Source organism: Opisthocomus hoazin, chromosome 17, assembly GCF_030867145.1.
Source record: "Opisthocomus hoazin isolate bOpiHoa1 chromosome 17, bOpiHoa1.hap1, whole genome shotgun sequence".
Classification (NCBI taxonomy): domain Eukaryota; kingdom Metazoa; phylum Chordata; class Aves; order Opisthocomiformes; family Opisthocomidae; genus Opisthocomus; species Opisthocomus hoazin.
Genome location: NC_134430.1, coordinates 4,249,458 through 4,268,392, shown reverse-complemented (window position 1 = coordinate 4,268,392; position 18,935 = coordinate 4,249,458). Strand labels below are relative to the sequence as shown.

The following is an 18,935-nucleotide window of genomic DNA, read 5'->3' as shown; positions in this document are numbered from 1 at the left end:
GGAACGAGCCATCCTGATTCAAGCAGGGCTTTTCCCAGGCTGGGAAGAGCGGGAAAAGGTCTGTGCAGAGACACCGGGTCCCCGCCGTTAGCACTGCTGCCTTCCCTCCCCAGTCCTTCACCCTGCCCTCCCTCCTCCGAGCCCCCGCAGCTGCCCGTTGCCTTGCCAAAGCCTTTTCATCCCGGTGGAAGCCCCCCCTCCCCACCACCCGCCATCATTCCCGGGTTTCGGGGAGGAGGGCCGAGCCGTGCATATCCTCCTCCTCTCGGAAGTAGGCAGGTTTTCCCTGCGAGCTGGGGGACTGCTGGGCTTTCGCGGGGCAGTTGGCGACCATGTGGCTGATGCTCTGGCAGAAGTGGCATTTCTTGGGCTGCGGCGGGAGCTTGCACTCTTTGGCATGGTGGTCCAGCCCGCCGCAGTTGTAGCATCTGCGGGAGGGGGAGGAAAGAGATTCCAGGAGGAGAAACAAAACGAGGTGGGGTGCTGCCGTGGTCCGGCCTGGGACCCATCTGGTTTCGCAGCCAGAGCTGGGCTCAAAATGGCCCGGCTGCTGCAGGGATATGGGGTCGGCTCTCCGGGGACGGATGGTGGCCCTGGGTTTGGTCCCTGCAGTGCTCCAGCATGGCCAGTCTGGGCCTGGCTCAGTGGTGCTGCTGGTACCCAGGAGATGGCAGCAAACCCCCGCACCGAAACCGAGCACTCGGGGACAAAAATCGGGGCTATCGGGGGGCTTCCACCCCCTCCTGTGTCTACAGACCCTGCACCCAGGGTCGCACACCGTGGGCCAAGAGCCTGCGGCAGAGCAGGGACGGGCAATCGGACGACTGACAGCCGCAGTCGGGAGAACGGTTGCAGGGACAGCCCCAAACCTCTCTCACGGCTGCACCCTCACAGCCCTCGTCCCCCGGGTGCCACCTTCGCACCGAGCAGTGTGGGCAGAGGGAGCTGCCTCGTATCCTTTTTAAATCCTGCATCTGTCTAGGATGGCCACAACCCTTTGCTCTTTGCTTTTCCTTCCCATTTCCTTCCCAGCTAATTTTAAAACCCAATTGTGAGAATGGCTGGGCAGGGAGGGCGGCATCCGCTGGGAAAGCTGGGACGAGGCATCCCCGGGCAGCCGGGATGGGGAGGACGGGAGAGGAGAGGACGGATGAAGGGCTGGCCAGAAACTCGCCCCGGGGCTCCCAGCCTCACCGTGGGAGACGCTGCCGGGATGTCCGGCCATTTCCTTCCCACAAGGAAGGGTTTCTCTTCGAGAAAATTACCCCTGCCCAGCGCAGCTCCCCCAGACGAGGGGAGCGGCTGCCCGGGGTGTCCCTGACCTCTGCCCTCTCGCTGCTGGTTTGCTGCCCTTTCCCTACCAAGCTGCATCTGCCACTCATTAACAGCCGAAGGAAGCCACTTTCCCAGAGGAAGGGTCGCTGCCCGTCCCCATGCCGTGGGCAGGGTGCCGGGCAGCTCCTGGTGCCCGCAGAGCTTGGACCCTGCCCCGGGTCAGACCCCAGCCGCCCCTTACCGGTCTCCTTTCGATCTGCGTTTCTGGAGGCTCTTGCCTTTGGGTCTCCTCTCGCTGCCGATGCAGAAGACGCCTCCCGGGCCAGTCACCCGGATAGACTCCAAACCTTTGGATGACTTCTTGAAGGTGAACTCGACAGCTTCGCCCTCCTTCAGGCTGCGGAAACCCTCCATGTGGAGCTTGCTCTGGGAGGCACAGGGAAAGGATGGGGGTCAGCACCGAGCCGGGGTGTCCGCACCGAGCCGGGGTGTCTGCCGGGCACTCAGAAAGCCCCAGCCCAGCAAACACCTCCCGTGGCACCAGAGCTGCCAACGGCCCCTGTAGCTGCCTCTTACGAGGGGACGGATAGCGGGGACTGAGCTCAACCAGGCACTTTCATCTCCCTAAAATCCCTGGAGCCCCATTTGGTAACGCACAGCCTTCAGCGAGCTGAGACACCTGGCTGAGTAGGGCTCGCTGGCAAGCAAGGGCTGGCAGCTCTGACCTGAATTTCAACAGTATGTGCTGCAAAAATCTGTTTCTCAGGGCTGCAGAACAGCCCCCTGCTCCCACCGACACCCCAGGCTGGGGAGCAAGAGCTGCTCCTGCACCTCCCAGCGCCCCGGGCTGGGGATGCTCAGGAGGAGATCCAAAAATGCCATTTTAAAAAGACAAAAGGATCTTGAGGCTTTGCAGAGGCACATGTTACCCTGCTCGTGGCAGGACACACAGCAAGGCCAGGAGGCTGGAAGCTGGGGCTGCTGGCCTGGGGTCCCAGCCAGCCCCCTGCACTGCAGCTCACCTCGGTTCAAGCACTTTAAATGCCCCCAATAATTAATTAAGCAGCCATTTGGCCCTGGATTGTCACTGCTGGGAGCATCTCCTGTCCCTGCCAGGATTGCCACAGCAGTGCAATCAAACTCGGGAGTTCAGACCCAGGCTGGGGAGGGGGGTTGTGGGGTCCAAAAACCCACTCTGCTTTCATGAGCTCCATCCTTTTTAGCAGAACTAATTTGTACGGAGCCGAGATGGGCGATGCAGCGACATCTCTTGCCCCCCTGCGCCAGCAAGCGCTGCCATGAGCCGCACTGCCTGCTCCGCCGGACCAGGACCGACACTTCCCAGCAGCAATTCCAGCTCAGCTTCCTTCGTGGAGCCCAAACGAGCGTGAGCAAAGAGTTAAGAGGGGTTTGCTGGCAGAGGGAGGAGCAGCTCCAGCGGGCTGGGGAGTCCCGGCAGAGCCGGCGCCAACGCCTGCGCGGCTGCAGCAGGACCCAGCATTTATGAATGGAGCATCTCCCCCATTCATGGCCCGGCGAGTTCCCGTCACGTGGGCCGCGGCCGCCCATTCTTCCCGCACCGAGCCGCCGGCGCACGCTGCCTGGGGACGGGCAGGCATGGTTGGTTCCCCTTTCCCTTCCCCTCTTCCGCCCCAAATCTTGCCAGGACCCACGTGGAATCACCCCACGTAAAAGCAGAGAGGGAGAAAATGAAGTTGTTGAGTTTCAGGAGTGAACTGTTTTTGGCCAGGTCTTGCAGGACGTGCATGTGTCTGTGGACATGAGAGAAGTGGGAACGCAGCAGAACTTGAGGAACCACCCTTGAGACCCCTTTTTCCCTGTTCTGTGCCTGGGGGCCCAGACCCCACGGGCTGGGCCATGATACCCACTTGCACCCGGTCTATTTGCCCGCTGGGACAAGGTGCAGGGCGAGCCAGATGGGATCGTCAGAAACCTCGGCTCTCCAACCTGCTTCTGCTCCCAAAGGGGAGAGCCAAACCGTGAGCTACGAGGTCCCCAAAGGCAACAAGGACACAACAGGGTCTCACAGCAGCCTCTGCCCATCCAGGGGTGGTCTGGGCAGTCCCATCACCACCCACCGCTGGCAGACACCCTGCCATGCTTGGCGCGATGGCCAGACACTGCTTCCCAACCCCACCTTGGCTTTCCCCCGGTGCTGAGCATCACCAGGGTGCTGAGCATCACCCAAGCAGGAGCTCTGCATCTGAAGCAGCTGCCAGCACAACACAGGAGATGCCTGATTCAGCCTCGGCACCTCGGGGTTGGCCACCGACCCTGCCCCATCCCCAGTGTGTCACCACACCAGCCCCCTCGAACCCCCCCTGCGCGGCGGTTTGGGCGATGGGTGCTGCCACGGATGGCGAGTTTGCCTCACTCCAGCAGCAGCTGCGGGATTTTGGGGGTGAGGAGGAGCTGAGCATCACTCCGTGGCGCAGGAGGCAGCTCCGGAGGCTGGGGGACGAGAGGCAGAGCCCCTTGCCGGGGGCGTTTGCAGCCCCAGCTGTGTTTACACTGCGGAGATGAAAACTCCCAGGCGCTCGGCTCCCAAGCTTCGGGACAAAGCCAAACAGTGGCAGGGGGGGACCCCAGCACACAAGCTGGACCCCCCCCCGCAGCTCAGCCCACGCCCTGGGTACCATCACCCGTGGGCAGCCAAACCGCTGTACCCCCAGTGCCGGGGGTCCAGCTCCTTCCCCCGTGAGCCATCCGTTACCCCCATTTCGGGGAAGAGGCAGAAGCTGCCGCAACGCGATGGGGGAAGCGATTTATTTTCCAGGAGCGGGTGAGGATGACAACGGCCTCCCCGGCCCCCTCCGCCAAAAGGCCAAAGGAAACGCCCTCTCCCCGGGGAAGGGGGGGGGGGGCAGCGGCCGGGGCCCCCCAGCCCCCCCCCCCCTCCCCACACCACAGCCTTTTGATGTGAGCTGCAGAGTGGCTGGTGGTCCCTGCGCATCCCCCCTGCCCCCTTCCCAAAACACACACATTGCTGGCATTCCTCTGTTATCAGATAGGTAATCAAACTGCAGCCCATTGAATTAGCTGCATACCTCCTGCATCTGAAAGGAAGGGGCCCAGAGCCCCCGTCCCACACCACACACAAAGCCGGAGCCTTCCCAGGCCTCCACACACACGCAACCCCCCCAAAAAAATGAAGGGAGGAAGGGGGGGATTGGAGCGAGCCGGGGATGCTGGGGATGAGGGGGAGCAGGGGAGGGCCAGGGCCGGGAGCCACCGGCCAGCAAGAACAAAGGGCCGGCGGCAGCCGCGCTCCCGCTGCCCAAATTCCAGGAGTTCCAGGCCACGGCGGGGGGAGGAAGGGTGGCCGGCATGGCCGAGGCCCCTCTGACCCCCTGCAGCCCCTCCGCATCGGCCCCACGCCCGGCTCGCCCGTCGGGTGCTGGGGTTCAGGGTCCAGGTCCCACGGCGGAGCTGAGGGGTTGGTCACGGGGGGCAGGGGGCGGTTTTGGTATGGGGGGGTGTAGGGTGACCCTGGGGTCCCTCTGGGCTTGGGATCACAAAGCGTTGCCGTCCTCATAATAAAACCGTGTCGAAGCATAGCCTAGAGCAAGGATTTCACTTGTTATCATTAGGGTCCAGAGTTAACCAGCGGGACAGGGAACAGCAGGAGAGCGGGCACCACTTCTCCCCGCTCTCTGTGGCCCCCGGGCACCCCCTCGCCGAGAACCTCTGCTTTTCCACCCATCCCGCACCCCGGCAGCTCCGCAGTTATTTACGGCAGACAAAGACGCCAGCAGATGAGCGGCCGAGCGCTGCCCGCTGCCCCCCACCCTCACCCCTTCCCCACCTGCATGTGGGTGACTTCATCCCTCCTCTTCCTCCCACCCAACAAATCCCTCGTCACAGATCCCAGCGCTGGGCTTGCTTCCCCTCCCCGGAGGGGTGACAACGTGGAGCACCCCAAACCCGGCCGCTGCTCCCCAAACCGCCGGGCTCCGGTTCGCCCCCACCCCGCCGCGCTCCGGAGGGGCTTGGCCAGCCCCGGGGTCACCATTGTCCCCGCGGCCTCCCCAGCGTGACACAAGGGGACGTTTATTCCCAGCCAGCTCCGGCCACTCAATCAAACCATCTTTGTGTCCGGAGGGGCCTGGGGGGAGCGGCCGCGGCACCTCGGGAGCGTTGAGGCCGTTTAAACCAAAATCCCTCGGAAAACGAGCGGGGTTGGGACGCTGGGACAGCAGGAACGCGGGCGGTGGCGCCGAGCTGTGCCCGGGGTATGGCCGGGCCATGCCCAGCGCGTTTCGGGCAGCCCAACCCCACCGCAGCCAGAGCCCATGCCTCAGTTTCCCCCACTCCGCAGAGGGGAAGCAGCCCATGAGGGCCACGGGAGCTGGACCCCCCCGGCACTGGGCACAGGAATTGCTGAGTCCCCAGAGGGTCACTGCGCCCCGGCTCTGCACCCCACCTTCGCCTGCAGCCTGGGGATACCCTGACCGTGGTCCCCTCTGCTCAGCCTGCACCCACAGCCATGCCCAGGGCACCCCGGCCACCACGCTGTCCCCCAAAGCTGCAGTGTCCCCCCAGATCCCCCCCTTTGTGCCAGGCAGCCCCACGCCAGGCATCCCGGCCGGGCTGCAGGGCAGCTGCGGAGTCCTGGGCACCCGGCCGCCTTTGCCCCACCTTGACCGCCCAAGGGCCCACCCTGGGGGGGACACACGCGTCCTCCCGCCCCGCAGGGCTGAGGCTTGGCACAGCCGGCGCAGAGCAGCCCCCTCCTCGGCTCCTGCGCCAGGAACGAGCTGGCGTGCAGAGGGCTGGGGCTCGCCCCGTTTTTCGGGGCACGGTTCCCATTGCCACCCGGTGACGTCATCGCGATCCCACCGGGACGGGGCAGCCCCAGCCCAGCTCCGAGCCCCGCGCCGGCAGAGCAAACAGCCCCCAAAGCAGACGTGGGCAGGGTCAGACTCTGCCAACACTCAGCAGTGACCCGAGCCCCGTGCCACGGCGAGCCCAGCTCAGCTCCCACCACGGAAACGTCCCTTTGCCGTCACAGCTCCTGCCTGGATCCAGCCCTGAGCAAACCCCTTCCCCTCTCCCAGAACGACGCAGAAAATCTTTTCCCGGTGCCGGCAGTTCAAGCGCCGGGGGGCTGCGCTGCTGGGGTTTTCGGGCTCAGAGCAAGAATCGCCCCATGGTCCCGTCCTGCAGCTCAGCCCCCGTGCCAGCGGCCGGTGGGTGCTCTCAGGAACAGGGTCCTCCCTCGGCTCCAGGGGCTTGGTGTGGAGATAAATGGGTGACGCCTGCGGGACCCCGTCGGGGAGAGCACAGGGGGTTAAATAAAAAATTACCAGGGTTTTCCAGTCTCTCTCTACTGTTATCTAGAGCAATACCCCCAAGAATTTTTCCCCAATTCAAGTAAAACCAAAATAAAGCCACTTTCCTGCCAAAGTAACTTCTGTTTGCTCTTAATTTTTTACCGTAAGCCAGCAAAATTAAACGCTAGATACTAATTCTGAGGGGAAAAAAGGATCCACCGAGGAGCTTAATCCATCAGCTACCTGCCCTAAATCCACCCCCTCAGCTCCTTCAGCTGTATTTTTCCCCCACCCTGGGGGTGCCAAACCCTCCCGCGCATCCCAGGGGGCAGCTAATTAGGATTAGCTGCTGCATATTAATTCCCTGCTCCCATGTCAAAGCAGGGGCACGGCCAGGAGCAGCAGCGCATCTTCTGCCAGTGGTTTCAGCTTCATCCCACTCCTCCGTAGGACCAAGTAAATAAGGAAAAGGAAGCAGAGGAGCTGGGGGCAGCAGGGAAACGGGGTCTCCAAGCCAGCGGCCCCATCCCAGCCGGCTCCATCCCAGCCGGCTCCATCCCAGCCCTTCCCGGCTCCAGCGGGAGCAATCCCATTCATTTGGGCCATTTTATCTGGGAAGACCATTTAAGGGTGTTTTCTCTCCCTGCCCTGGGGCTGAGAGGGGAGCTGGGGGAAGGGATGTGCCTGAAGCCATCCGTTAATCTTTAGACAGAGACAGGAGGCTTTTTTTGTGTGCGCGGGTCTTGAGGGAGGTTCAGGGGTAGAATAAAGCCGCTCTCTTTCACTCTTTGCCATCAGGACCTGGCGCGCAAGCGGCCCGATACGATTTTATTCCAGCAGTTATTTAAAAAAAAAAAAACCAAAAACAACAAAGAAATTTTTCCTACCCCTCTCCCCCCAAAAGCAGAGATGCGAGGTGCATTTCCACCCCTGGTCAGCCACCCACGCCGGACCCCGGGTGCCCCCCCAGCGCCGCGGGGTGACCCCGCTCCCGGAGAGCGGACGCAGGAGCGACACACGTGAGAAAGCGGAAAAAGTGAGATACAGAATGCGTCCCACAGGCACCATGGTCCAACGCACTGACTAACTCCAACTGCTGCTCCGAGCGGGTTCCTCCTTCCCCTCGCCACCGCCCCAGCCCTGCGCAGACAAAATTTCCCCGACCGGATCCTGCCCCGCACCCCAACCCGGGTAAAGGCAGCAGGAGACCCCGCGGGATGGCCAGACCCTGCTCCCCGATGCAGAAATCCTCCCTTGTGCCCCTGCCTTTGCTCTCCGGCGCGGTCAGGGATGAAGCTGCCTCCAAACACGTGTTTTGGGGTTGGTTTTTTGGTTTTTTGTAAGACCTCACGTCATGCTGGTGTATTGCCTGGCTGCACGCCGGAGAACAGCGTGAGCGCAGGTGGGCGACAGCCCAGGCTGGTTCAGCCGAAACCCACGGCCGAGCGGCAGCCGTCGTCCCCTGTGCCCCGTCCCCTGCCCGGCCGAGCAGGGACAGAGCCCCTCTGCCGACCTCGACCCCCGCGGCCGGCAGCACCCAGGGGAACCTGGGGGAAATGAAGCCCCCCGCCGTGCCCACGTTGCCTGGGCACTCAGGCAGGGCACAAATGCCACATCGCAGCCCCAGCGCATCGAACCACGGGCACAGCCTTACGTCCCCGCAAGGACACGCGGGACTGCGTCACCGAGATGCCACCAAACGCCCTGCGGCCACAGCACCCGTGGGGTCCCAGCGGTGCCCAGAACCTCTCCTTGCCAAAAATCACAAAGAGGAACAAAAAAACCCCCCAACTAACATTGCCTTCATGGAGGATTTAGAGCTGTTGGCTTGGAGAACAGATGGGAACGTGGAGCTGAGCTGTGCGGGCAGCAGTACCCGGGGTCTGGGCAGCCAGGGCCAGGTTTGGGGACGGGCTGCGAACCCCAGCGCTGGTGGGCTGCGCCTGCTGCTCCGGCCAGCGGCCCTGAGCCCTGGGACCGTGGGGTGCTTGTGTTTCATCCTCCCCTTTCCCAGGTTGCCCTCCCCGGCAGCCCCACGCCCCTGTAAGCGATGCCCAGCACCGCGCTGCAAGCCCGAGCACCACATCCCCAGGGGACCACCGCAGCTTTGGGGTCTTCCCCAGCACCAGCCTGATTTCTACCACATCGAGACCACTACCCTTTCGCGGGTGCTGCTCAGCCCTTCGCTTTCTCCTACTCCGCTGCGCTTCTTCCCTCCTGTCTCCTCACAGTCCCCAAATGAATCCATCTCCAGTGTCCAGGGGAGGCATTTGAACCCAAACGCCTCATTTTTCGCTCACAATGCGAGGGAAAGGCAGCCCCGAGGAGCCCTGTTAGTCTCCTGTCCTGCCGAGATTTTAATCTCTTTGTGATCAGATAAAGGGAGAGGGAGATGGAGACGCGCTCCCTGCAGAGCGGGGCCATTCAGACCCGGTTCCTGTAATAAAGTGATTTAATAGATCTAAAGAGGCCAATTCCCTTCTTTCTCCCACAATTACTTCCTGTGGGTCATCATTCACATATGTAAATGAAGAGGGGAAGGAGAGGGTTATGGGGGGCTCTGGGGTGTTAAACCCCCATGGCTGGTGTGGGGCAGAGTGTGCGGTGTGGGTGGTGGGTGCCGGTCACAGCACCCTGACCCCAGCACCCCCTGCCCCATCTCTGTCCCTCACAAGCCAGTTCTGGCTTTTGCCCTCCCAGGCCTGACTCCCTCCCCGGGGAGCACAGCCGGCACCGGCTCTTGGGAAGCACCGGGATGCCGGGATGGGGAGAGCATCCGCGAAAGGGCCCGTTTCCCCGCCAGCCACCCAAGAGCAGCGAGGCCGGGGTGGGAGCGTGAATTTGGTCCCTCTCCGAGGAGCAGCCGGTGCCGGGATGCTCCGCAGTGGGAGAGCCGCTGGCTGTTTCGCTGCAGGCGAGCGGGGGCTTTTTGCCACGAGCGAGCGAGCGGGGCAGGAGGCAAAGCCCGACCCGGAGGAGAAAGGCTCAGCATCAGCCCGAAGCCGCTGCAAAGCCCCGCGCTGGGAGCACCCTGCCCTTCGCTGCGGCACGGGAACCACACACCCACCACGCTGCCGCAAAGAGCCCGCTTTCACCCAGCGTTCGCCGTATTTTCCGAACGCAGCAAACCCTGCGCATGGGACCCCACGCCTCCCCCAGCCCCGGAAAATGCAGGGCACCGGGCGGCTGCCCCTCTCCCTGGGTGGTGGGATGCCCCTGGCAGAGACACCCCTGCTCGTTCTCTTTCTGAAGGAACGTGAGCAAGAGCAATCAGGAAACCGGACTGTCTGGGGGCAATAAAACCCCCGGGAGAAGGGAGGGAGGGCGAGAGCCTTCCCCTCACGGGCACCAGGTCCCGCTGTGCTACATTGAGATGCAAAGACCCATTTGCTCTCTCGAGAGCACCAGGATCTCCATTTTCCCTGGCTGGTTTGGAGCCCTCGCCTCCGAACCCAGCCGTGTTTCAGGCTCGGGATGATAGCTTCCACCACACCCCAGACGAAGAAGGGATTTGCTTCTCCCTTGGTCATCGTTCCTTTCCCAAGCCACTGTAGCCCTGCCTGCAGGAGCCGCTGCCTCACGGGCAGGGGGTGAGAAACCCCCAGGAGCCCTGAACAGCCCAGGTGACCCCAATTTGGGGGGTTTTGGGCCTGTGGAGAGCAGCAGCCACTGAAGCTGGCTGGTCCAGGGGCTCCCTGGAGCCGGCATCACCAAATCCTGCGCGGCTGCTCCCAACCGTACCCACAAACCCACTCGTGTTTGCTCCAGAGATGCTTGTGCTTGCTTTGCTCCCTGGCCCACGCTCGTCACACAGACCCCTTTCCACGCAAGCCAGTGCCGAGCCCCACAGCTCCCACCCAGCGCTGGCCCGACAGCCCCGATTCGGGCACCATCTCCACATCCATTCCCCCCGCCCCGCAACGGGGTCCCCAGGCAGATCCTTCCCCGACAGCCGGGAGCAGGGGGGGTTCAAGCAGCCACAGCCCCGAATCCACGACTTCCCTCAGCGCAGGATCACCGACACGTGTGGGGCTTCCCCCTCAGCAAGGTGCATTGGGATCAAATCCGGACACGAGACTGTCACTATCCTACGGGATCCACAGGAACACATACGCGACCCCGCACGCCTTTGTGCCAGCTGCAGCCGAAAGAAGGCAGAGAAACCCGCCCTGGGGGATGAGCTGCAGCTGGGGAAAGCCCAATCCTGCACCCCTGCCTGGCTCGGGGTTCACAGGACCCTGTACCCAGGGGAAAACCGGCCCTGGGATGGGCAGCATCCCAGCTCCAGCACGTCCCGCTCACCCCGCGGGCACCTGCTCCCCCGGATCGGGCCCCGAGGGGCTCCCCTGGGAACCGGGATGGGAGAATGAAATCGCTCACGGATGAGCTTACAGGGCCGGTGCCCGGAGAGGAGCCCCGGGCTGCGGCGGGGCGAGCGGCCGTGCCTGCCCTCCGCCATGGAGAAACGAGCCCGGGGGACCCCCGGGATGCCGGGCTGGGCAGGGGGGACCCACGGCTTCATGTGGAGGCGGCGTGGGGGGATCCCCATCCCACCTCGCATCCTCCCCGGGGGGTCCCAGGGGCTGCACCCCGTTCCCTCCCCAGGACCCCACGCGGGATCTGGGCCCCGTACCTGGTGCACGAAGACATCGACGGGCGAGTCCAGGGTCGCACCGCCCTTGGCGGTCATGGAGAGGAAGCCGAAGCCCATGCGGACGTTGAACCACTTACAGATGCCGGAGCCGTGCAGGGGCTGGGATTCGTTCTCAGCCTTGGGCGAGTCTCCAGCCGGCTCCTCGCCCGGCTTCGCACCTGGGGAGAGACCCACGGAGCCGCTGAGCTGGGGGTTGGGGTGCCCCGTGTCCCCCACCCCCTGCCCAGCCACCCAGGTCCCGCAGCTGGAGCCCCAAATCCCGCTCGGGCTTCGCAGGTTGGAAAAGGCAGAAAAAAAGGAAAAAAACCCAAAACCCTGAAACAGTGGTCAGTTCTGGCTCCACGTGTGCGTGGGGATCCCCCCAGGAGTGGGGGGAGATGAAGGCAGGTCCTGCCGGCACGACCCGGGTGATGTGGGGGGTGGGGGTCCGAAAGCTGTTCTTCCCTCAAAAACGTTAAAAACAAAAAAAAAAAAAAGAAAGAAAACCCAAGCCCCAAAACCAAAAAAAAGCCAAAAATGAAAAAAATACCAAAGCAAAAAAAATCACAAAAAAGGGAAAAACTCCCGCAAAACACCAACCCGAAACCCCCCCAGCAAGCCACGCTGGGGAAAGTCGCTCCCCCGCCGTCAGCATCCCCCCGCTGCCCGGGGACCCCCCCCGCCCCCAAACCACCCCAGCAGCCCCCACCGGCCCCAAACTCCTAGGCTCATCTTGGGGCTGGGAGAGTGGGGGGAAAAAAAAAAAAATTAAATAAAATTAAATTAACCCCCCCAGAGCTGCAGCGGGGGAGCGAGCCCTTGGCCGGCCCCGGCCTCGCTGCTGGGGCACAGCGGGGTGGGGGGGGCCGGGGTCGTGGGGGGGGAGAAGGGGGGAGTCCCTGCACCCCCCGGCCGGGCTCTGCCGTCGTTATTAATAATCGCGGAGCAGAGGCGGGCTGCGACAATAATATAACTTAACCTGCAAACTGCTGGTTGGAAACAGACCCCATCCCGACCCTCGCTTGCAAATTCCGAGTTGTGGCTGTTACCGCCTCCTCCTCCCTCCTCCTCCTCCTCCTCCTCCTCGGCCAGCTTTGAGGGTATCGGCCCAGCCAAAAAAAAAAAAAAAAAGAAAGGGGAAAAAAAAAAAAAAAGGAGGAAAAAAAAAAAGAACCCTCAACAAAAAAACCCCCAGCTTAGACCCCGCCGGGAGAGGTTTGACTCCATCTTCACTCCAACAATAGGGGGGGGAGGGAGCGGGAGGGTTTTTTCAAAGGCTCCCAAATTCTCGCAGACAATAGCGGCCCCCCCCCCGCCCCAAAGCCCCCCCCCCCATCCAGGACCCACCCGCGGGGCTGGGGGGCGCCGGGCCCCGCTCCGCCATCCCGCCCCCACGTGATCCTAATTAACACCCCCCCCCCCCCCCCGCTAATAGCGACACATTCCGGGAGGGATTTGGGGAGGGGGATCTGGGGGAGGGGGGGTGACACCCCCTCCCCTTAGGGGTGAGGCCACCTGTCAGGGGAAGACGTGACCCCGGGGGGGTGAGGAGATGGGACCCCCAATATCGGGGGGAGCTTCCACGTCGTTTCTCCTCGCCCCCCCCCCCCCCCCAAGATGCCCCCACGAGTGCCACCACCTGCGAGCCACCCCCCACGGCTGGGGGAGGGGGGGGAATCGGCACCAGGCGGGGCGGGGAGGGCCGGTTTTCGGGGGACACCGGGGGGGGTGTCTCCCCGCGCCCCTCAGCCCCACCCCGTGTCCCGCAACCCGCCCCCCCACCCCCGGGGTCACACAACCCCACGGGGACACGCAACTCCCCCCCCCTCCCGTGCCCTCCCGCCGGCGGGGAGCGGGGCCCCGCCTCGGCCCCGCTCCCCGCCGGCAGGAGGGCATGGGGGGGGGTGGGGGTCGGGGGTCCCGTCCTCCCCCCGGGCAGGGCGCGGACAAAGGGCGAGTGACCAGCGGCCGCGTTTCCGGCGGGGTGGCCGATGTCCCGGCCCATGGGGGCACAGCGCCGCCCGCCGCCCCACCCGGGAGGTGTGGGGGGGACTCCCCGCCCCCTCCCCAACCCGAGGTGACCCCCCCCCGTGCCACCCCCCCCCATCCCCCGCCGCAGGGAGAGCTGCCCAGGGCGGGGGGGTGCGCTGAGCGCAGCCGCCCCACGCAGGACTCGCCCCGCGTGGTAGCGTTGCGCGGTGGGGGGAAGGGGGGCAGGGAGCGGACGCTGGGGATCCCGGCGGGGGGGTCGCGGTGTCACGCGGGGGGGTTCCCCCGGGGCCGGCCCGGTGCTGCCCGCGAAATCCCGCGTGGGGGGAATCCCCGCGCGAGGGCCCCCACCGCGCCGCCGCCGCTGTCCGTGGTGCTGAACGGCGCCGTCCCTGTCCAGGGTCCTGGGCCGCGGCTTCCTCCTCCTCCTCCTCCTGCCCTTCCTCCTCCTCCTCCGTCCCCGCAGATCCCCCGCCCGCCACCGCTGCTCCCTGCACCCGGGGGCTTCGCCTTGCCCCTTCCCCGCCGGCCTCCCACCCGCGGGTCTGGGGTGACAGCAGAGGAGGAGGAAGAGGAAGGTTTTTCTCTGCGAGGGCAGGGAGGCAGGTGAGCCTCTGGGAGGAGGCAGACGGGGCCGGGAGGGAGGTGCCCCCCAGGGCTCTGCCGGCTCCCCCCAGTGCAGATGAACCAGGGTCCCACGGGGCACGGGTGGAGCAGGAGGTGCCCATGACCCACACACAGCAACCTCAATAACTCCATGACACTCACAGAGTGTCACCTCATCTTTACACCAGTTTTAACTGGGATAGACCGGGAAAACTCCACGGGTCTCTTATCCACAACACCAGTCTTGAGTCACATCCCCAAAGCCAACGGGCGATAGCAGGCAGGCAAAGTCCGGCCGGGTTCTTCCTGGGCACAGACCGGGACCCCCACTCCCACCCATGACCAGGCTCTGTCAGCCTGCAGAGCTCCCTGCCCAGCGGGGACCGTCTTGGCAAGATGGAAACCACGCTGCGTGTTCACCCTTGGTCGCCTTCACGCTCCCCCTCTCCCCGCCGGCACCCACGGCCATCCCGGCTGGGGATCCGCTGCAGGACGGTCCCGGGGGCTGCGGGAGCAGGGTGCACCTGGCACCCTCTCCTGGCCAGGTCCGCGGGTTGCCTTGATTCTCATTCCCTTTGCGGGATAACTAGGGCAAGAGGAAAGAAGGGAGGAAAACCCCCTCCTTCCAGCCTATCTCCTTCCCTGCTTCCCTCCTTTTGCCCAGGATTTGGGAAGGGCAGCGCAAAAAAAGCCCATGAGCAACACCAGCCCATTCCTGGGACATCAGGGGCACCAGAACAAGCCTCCAGGGCTGGGGCCAAGGTTTGTCGAGCAGCCCGGAAATATGTCTCTGTCCCTTCTGTCCCCAGAGGGGACACCCCAATGCCAGCACCCACACAGCCTGGGGACGATGTCCCTGGGCAGACAGGAGAAGCTGCAGCGGGGCGGGAGGTGGGCAGAGGGGTGGGGGTACAGGGCAAGGATGCAGCGAGGAATCAGCCCTTGCTTTCTCCAAAACGAATCCTTGGGAAAATAATCCCTCACCACGCACCAGGTTCCTCCCCCCAGCCCCTTCCTGACCGAGAGGAGGGACCGGCAGCCCCCCAGAGACGCTTTCCTGTAACTCTCTTTTAACTCAGCAGCGAGTTTCTCGGCATCCCCCGATTTCTGCCCATCCCCGGTGACTTTCCGTCCCAGTGACGCAGCCACGTCCCTGAGCACGGCACTTCCAGGCAGCGTCCCTTTACATCCCAACTTCGCCTCCCCCGGCCCTGGCAACACAGCCCTGCAGCAGCGACAGCCCCGCGTCATATTTCTGTGTGTGGCGTATTTGTTTTTGGGGCCTGTTGAATGGCAGTTGCGAAAGGGAAGGGGACTCCTTCCTGTTCTTTCAGAGCCCGTCGCTGTGCCCTGCTCAGCTTCAAGGGAATAGCCAGCAAAGCGGCCGCTTTCACAAATAATGGCTTCATTAGATTGAAAGAAGTGGACAGTGACCTCGCCGAAATGGACTTTCTGACCCCTGCTGACCTCTGGCCCCAGCTCTGACAGCCTGTAAATCTTCCCCCTCGCAGCACGGCCGGGGCGAGGGCAGGCAGTGCTCGGCCGGAGCCCAGCGCTGGCAGTGCTGCCATGCTCCGGCACCGTCGTGCGAGGAGCACGATGCTGCCTGGGGGCTGCCTGGCTCCAGCCCCGCTGCCAGGTCCTGAGCCCAGCAGGACGAGGCCCAGGGGGTGTGAAAAACCCAGGCTCGTGGGTCACGGCTTTGGCAGAGATGGGGACTGGTGTCCTCAACGGGCTGCAGTCCCCGGCAGGGGCTGGTCCCAGGAACGGTGTTGTCGTGGCTGTGGCTCCCAGCACAGTCACCATCACCATCCACCCATCGGGAAGGCAGAGACCAGTTCAAAAGCAGCCTCCGAGTCCTCATCGGGGAGACTGGAGCCCATTCCCTGACTGTCCCCTGGGCACAGCCCTCCCGGCTGCGCACAGACACGCACAAACAGCCCCCCCAGCGCCCACCTTCACCTCCCGCCCGTGGGCACGGACCCCTCCCGCAGCACCCAGCACCTCCTTCCCCACCTGCACAGCCCAGGGTGCTGCCAACCGCCGCACAGCCTCCCCACCCGCTCTGCTGGTGGAGAAACTGAGGCACAACAGGGATCCGTGGCCAGTGCATGGCCATGCAGTGAGAGCTCATGGCAGGGTCTCCCCACCAGCTCGGTGCCCCGTGCTCCCCAAGGCTGGCACTTGCCCCCCACGGCACAGCCCCGGTGCCGGCAGCGAGCCCCTCGTGTCCCGGAGCCACTCGCCTCTCTCCTCCTCGCCCTCGCACGCTCGCCGCTGACCTTTGGCTACAAAGCAATCAATAATGGAGGCCATGGTGCCACTCCTCCCCCTCACCGGCCCCCCACACCCCCCGCTCGCCCCGTGCCTCTAACGAGCCCAGCCAGGATTGAGGGATGCTCCGGTAACTCCCAGTGCTGGGGACACGGGGCTGGGTGTGACACCAACCTTCCGGGGACACAAGTGTGCTCCCAAGAATGCCCTGACCAGGCCCCCCCTTCCCAACACCCCAAAAGTGCTCCCCTGGGGCTGCTTTCCAGCTCTGGGGTGTCAGCGGGTGCCCCACACCTCTGGGCTTGGGGCTCTGCGGTCCCCACAGTGGGGATGGAGCGTGGGCAGCCTGCTGCCATCAGAAATGGGGCTCCCCAGGGAGGAGGGAAGGACGAGAAGCGCACACGTGGGGTGACCCGCCGGGACGCTGCCCGGTGCCAGGCTCCCGCGCGGCTTCGCTGCCTTTTGGATAAGGCAGGAGGGGGTCAGGGTGGGTAAGGACAGCCCTGGCCTGGAGCGACGGGCCGTCCCCAAATTCGGCGGCTCCTCTTCGCACCCCCAGCTCCCCTTGATAAAAGCCCCCGGGCAGCAGCTGATCGATCGGCTGCAGAGCGGGCATTGATCAGGATTTCAGCCCCATACATATTCCTGCTGCCTGATAAAGGGAAATCGATAGCTGAAAGAGGCATTCCTTCGAGGCAGCAGCCTCCAGCAGGGCACACAAGCCTCCCCTCGCCCCGTAAATCCCCCCACCCCAGTTCAAGCCTTGCTCCCCCCGACAGCAAACCCAGGCAGTGGGAGAGAAAACTGCTCTGAGGGAGCCAGGGCTGGGGGGCCACGGCAGGACACTGGGGAGGGGAGGCAGAGCCTCTCCCCCCACGGCCGAATCTCACCTCCCAGAGCATCAGCCCTGTCCCGCATCTTCCTCCTCTCACTGGTGCTCTGGCAAAGGGGGTTTTCCCCCTTCTCGGGGTGCTAAAATACCCTCCACCCCCAAAGCCCCGGGCAGGGTGACCCCAGGGAAGCTGGGCTGGCTGGCACGTCCCCAGCCCATCACCTCCAAACGCCGGCAGCTGCGGCTGACACCGCCCCTTCCCAGTGCTGAGACCTGGAAACTCGCTGCAGGTGTGGCTGGAGCAGCACCCTCCAGGTGCCTGTCATGTGGGGACGGAGTGGGGGCACCCACTGTTCACCCGGGGAGCAGCCCTGCGTGTCCATGGGTGCAAATGGGCTCAGGGGCTCAACCCCTCCCAAAATACTGCCCAGCGGGGTGGTGTGGGTCTGGATCAGCCCATAAGGACCCTTCTCACGCTCGTAATGCACCCAAATACTTGCACAGCTTCCCCTGGACACCCAATCATCCCCCCAGCATCCTGAGATCCACCCCTTGGGTACCCCACCACCCTCCTGGGCACCCCATCATCACCCCAGCAGCCTGCCATCCCCTCTTTGGGCAGCCTGCCACCCTCTTGGTCACCCCGTCATCACCCCAGCACCATGCCATCGCACCCTTGGGCACCCTGTCACCCCCCCAGCACCCTCCCAGCCCCTCCAGACTCTGCAGCCCCCCCCATCTCTCCCCAGGGTGCTCTGGGGTCCCAGGACACACGTCCCCGTCCCAGCCCTGCCTCACCCCCACCCCGTCACAGTTTTGGTCTCATGCCTTGATCCCTCTCATCCTCCTTTTCCTTTCCCTTCTCCTTCTCTCTGTCACCATCCCGTTTCCCCCTGCCTGGAGGGAGGGTGACAGTGGGGACCCCCCTGCAGCCCCCTGGGACACCCCCAGGTGCTGAGGGGCTCCCTCCAGCCCCACGTCCCGTTCCCCCGGGTGCCTCGGCTGAGCCCGTCCCTGCCCCGCAGCCTGCCCCATATCTCCTCCCTCCCTTTGCACAGAGTGACTCAAGGTCTTGCCCCAGTGTCCCTCCAGTTCCCCCAGTGCCTCGGGAACTGGTTTGCCCCGAGGACGACCCTCCCCAGCGCTGACTAAATCCTCCCCAGCCAGCCCCGACGCTGCCGGGGGACGCAGCAGGGAGCTCTTGCTTCCCACAGCCGCGGCCAGCAGGCTCGGCTGGTTTGGCACGTACACACGCTTGCACACGCATGCACACTCATGCACACACACACTGCAGCTGGCCCCGGGGCTCCCAGGCTCCCCCCACCCATCACTACCCCTGATGGGAGCCCACGGTGCTGGAGGGATGCAGGAATGGATCCTGCTCCTGTGCCAGGGCCATGGGGACGGGCAGCCGGGCCACGCGTGGGCGTTTGGCCACCCTTGGGCTCCCCATGGCTGCTGGGGACCCTGCTGCGTCCCCACCCCACACAGCTCCCAGTGCCCCCAGTGCCCTCCGCACTGGGGGGACACGGTGACCTCCCTCTGCTTTCCTGGGGATTTTCTGCTCCGGGGGGACCCTGTTGCGGTGTCACCAGCAGCGGGTCCCAGTGCCGGGCCATGCCCTGGCAAGGCAGCCGAGTCCCCAGCTGCAGGGAGACAACCTGGTGCCACTTCCTCCTCTTCCTCACCGCGAAGAGGCTTCACCTCACCTCTCCAGATTTAGCGAAGGCCCCCGAATCCGGACATTCCCTGTTCGCTTGCTCCCGACACCCACCGAGCCGTAGCGCGGCAGCGGCCGGGGCTCATCGGCGGCCATGGCACCGGAGCGGGGCAGGTTGGAGCCACTGCACTGCCACGTCCCGCAGGGATGTCCCCCGGCGCGGGCAGCCCTCCCGGCTCTGCCCTTGCCATCCCCCCTGCAGACCCCAGCTCTCAGCGCTCCGGCTCGGGGCGGCCGTCGCCACCGTTCGCCATTTTGTGGGTCACAACGTCGGCTGGCGGGGACACAGCTCCTCGGCGCTGGGACACGGTG

General features: G+C 64.5%; 1 protein-coding gene across 1 annotated transcript; it reads right to left on the bottom strand.

The window, feature by feature from the left end:
• Window positions 1-214: 214 nt before the first annotated feature.
• LIN28A (lin-28 RNA binding posttranscriptional regulator A) lies at window positions 215-12,212 on the bottom strand. The gene is made up of 4 exons (XM_075438046.1): window positions 12,182-12,212; window positions 11,203-11,381; window positions 1,517-1,701; window positions 215-428 (listed from the first exon to the last, which is right to left on the bottom strand). The coding sequence occupies exons 1-4, from the start codon at window positions 12,210-12,212 to the stop codon at window positions 215-217; spliced, it is 609 nt and encodes a 202-aa protein (XP_075294161.1).
• Between the last annotated feature and the right edge of the window lie 6,723 nt (window positions 12,213-18,935).

Bases quoted from the DNA above. Each gene is read 5' to 3' on its own strand.
- LIN28A (XM_075438046.1), bottom strand. From the start codon at position 12,212: ATGGGGTCTGTTTCCAACCAGCAGTTTGCAG. The intron at 11,382-12,181 runs GTTAAGTTATAT...GTCTCTCCCCAG, and splicing joins TTCCAACCAGCAGTTTGCAG to GTGCGAAGCCGGGCGAGGAG. The intron at 429-1,516 runs GTAAGGGGCGGC...CCCCTCCCGCAG, and splicing joins CGCAGATCGAAAGGAGACCG to ATGCTACAACTGCGGCGGGC.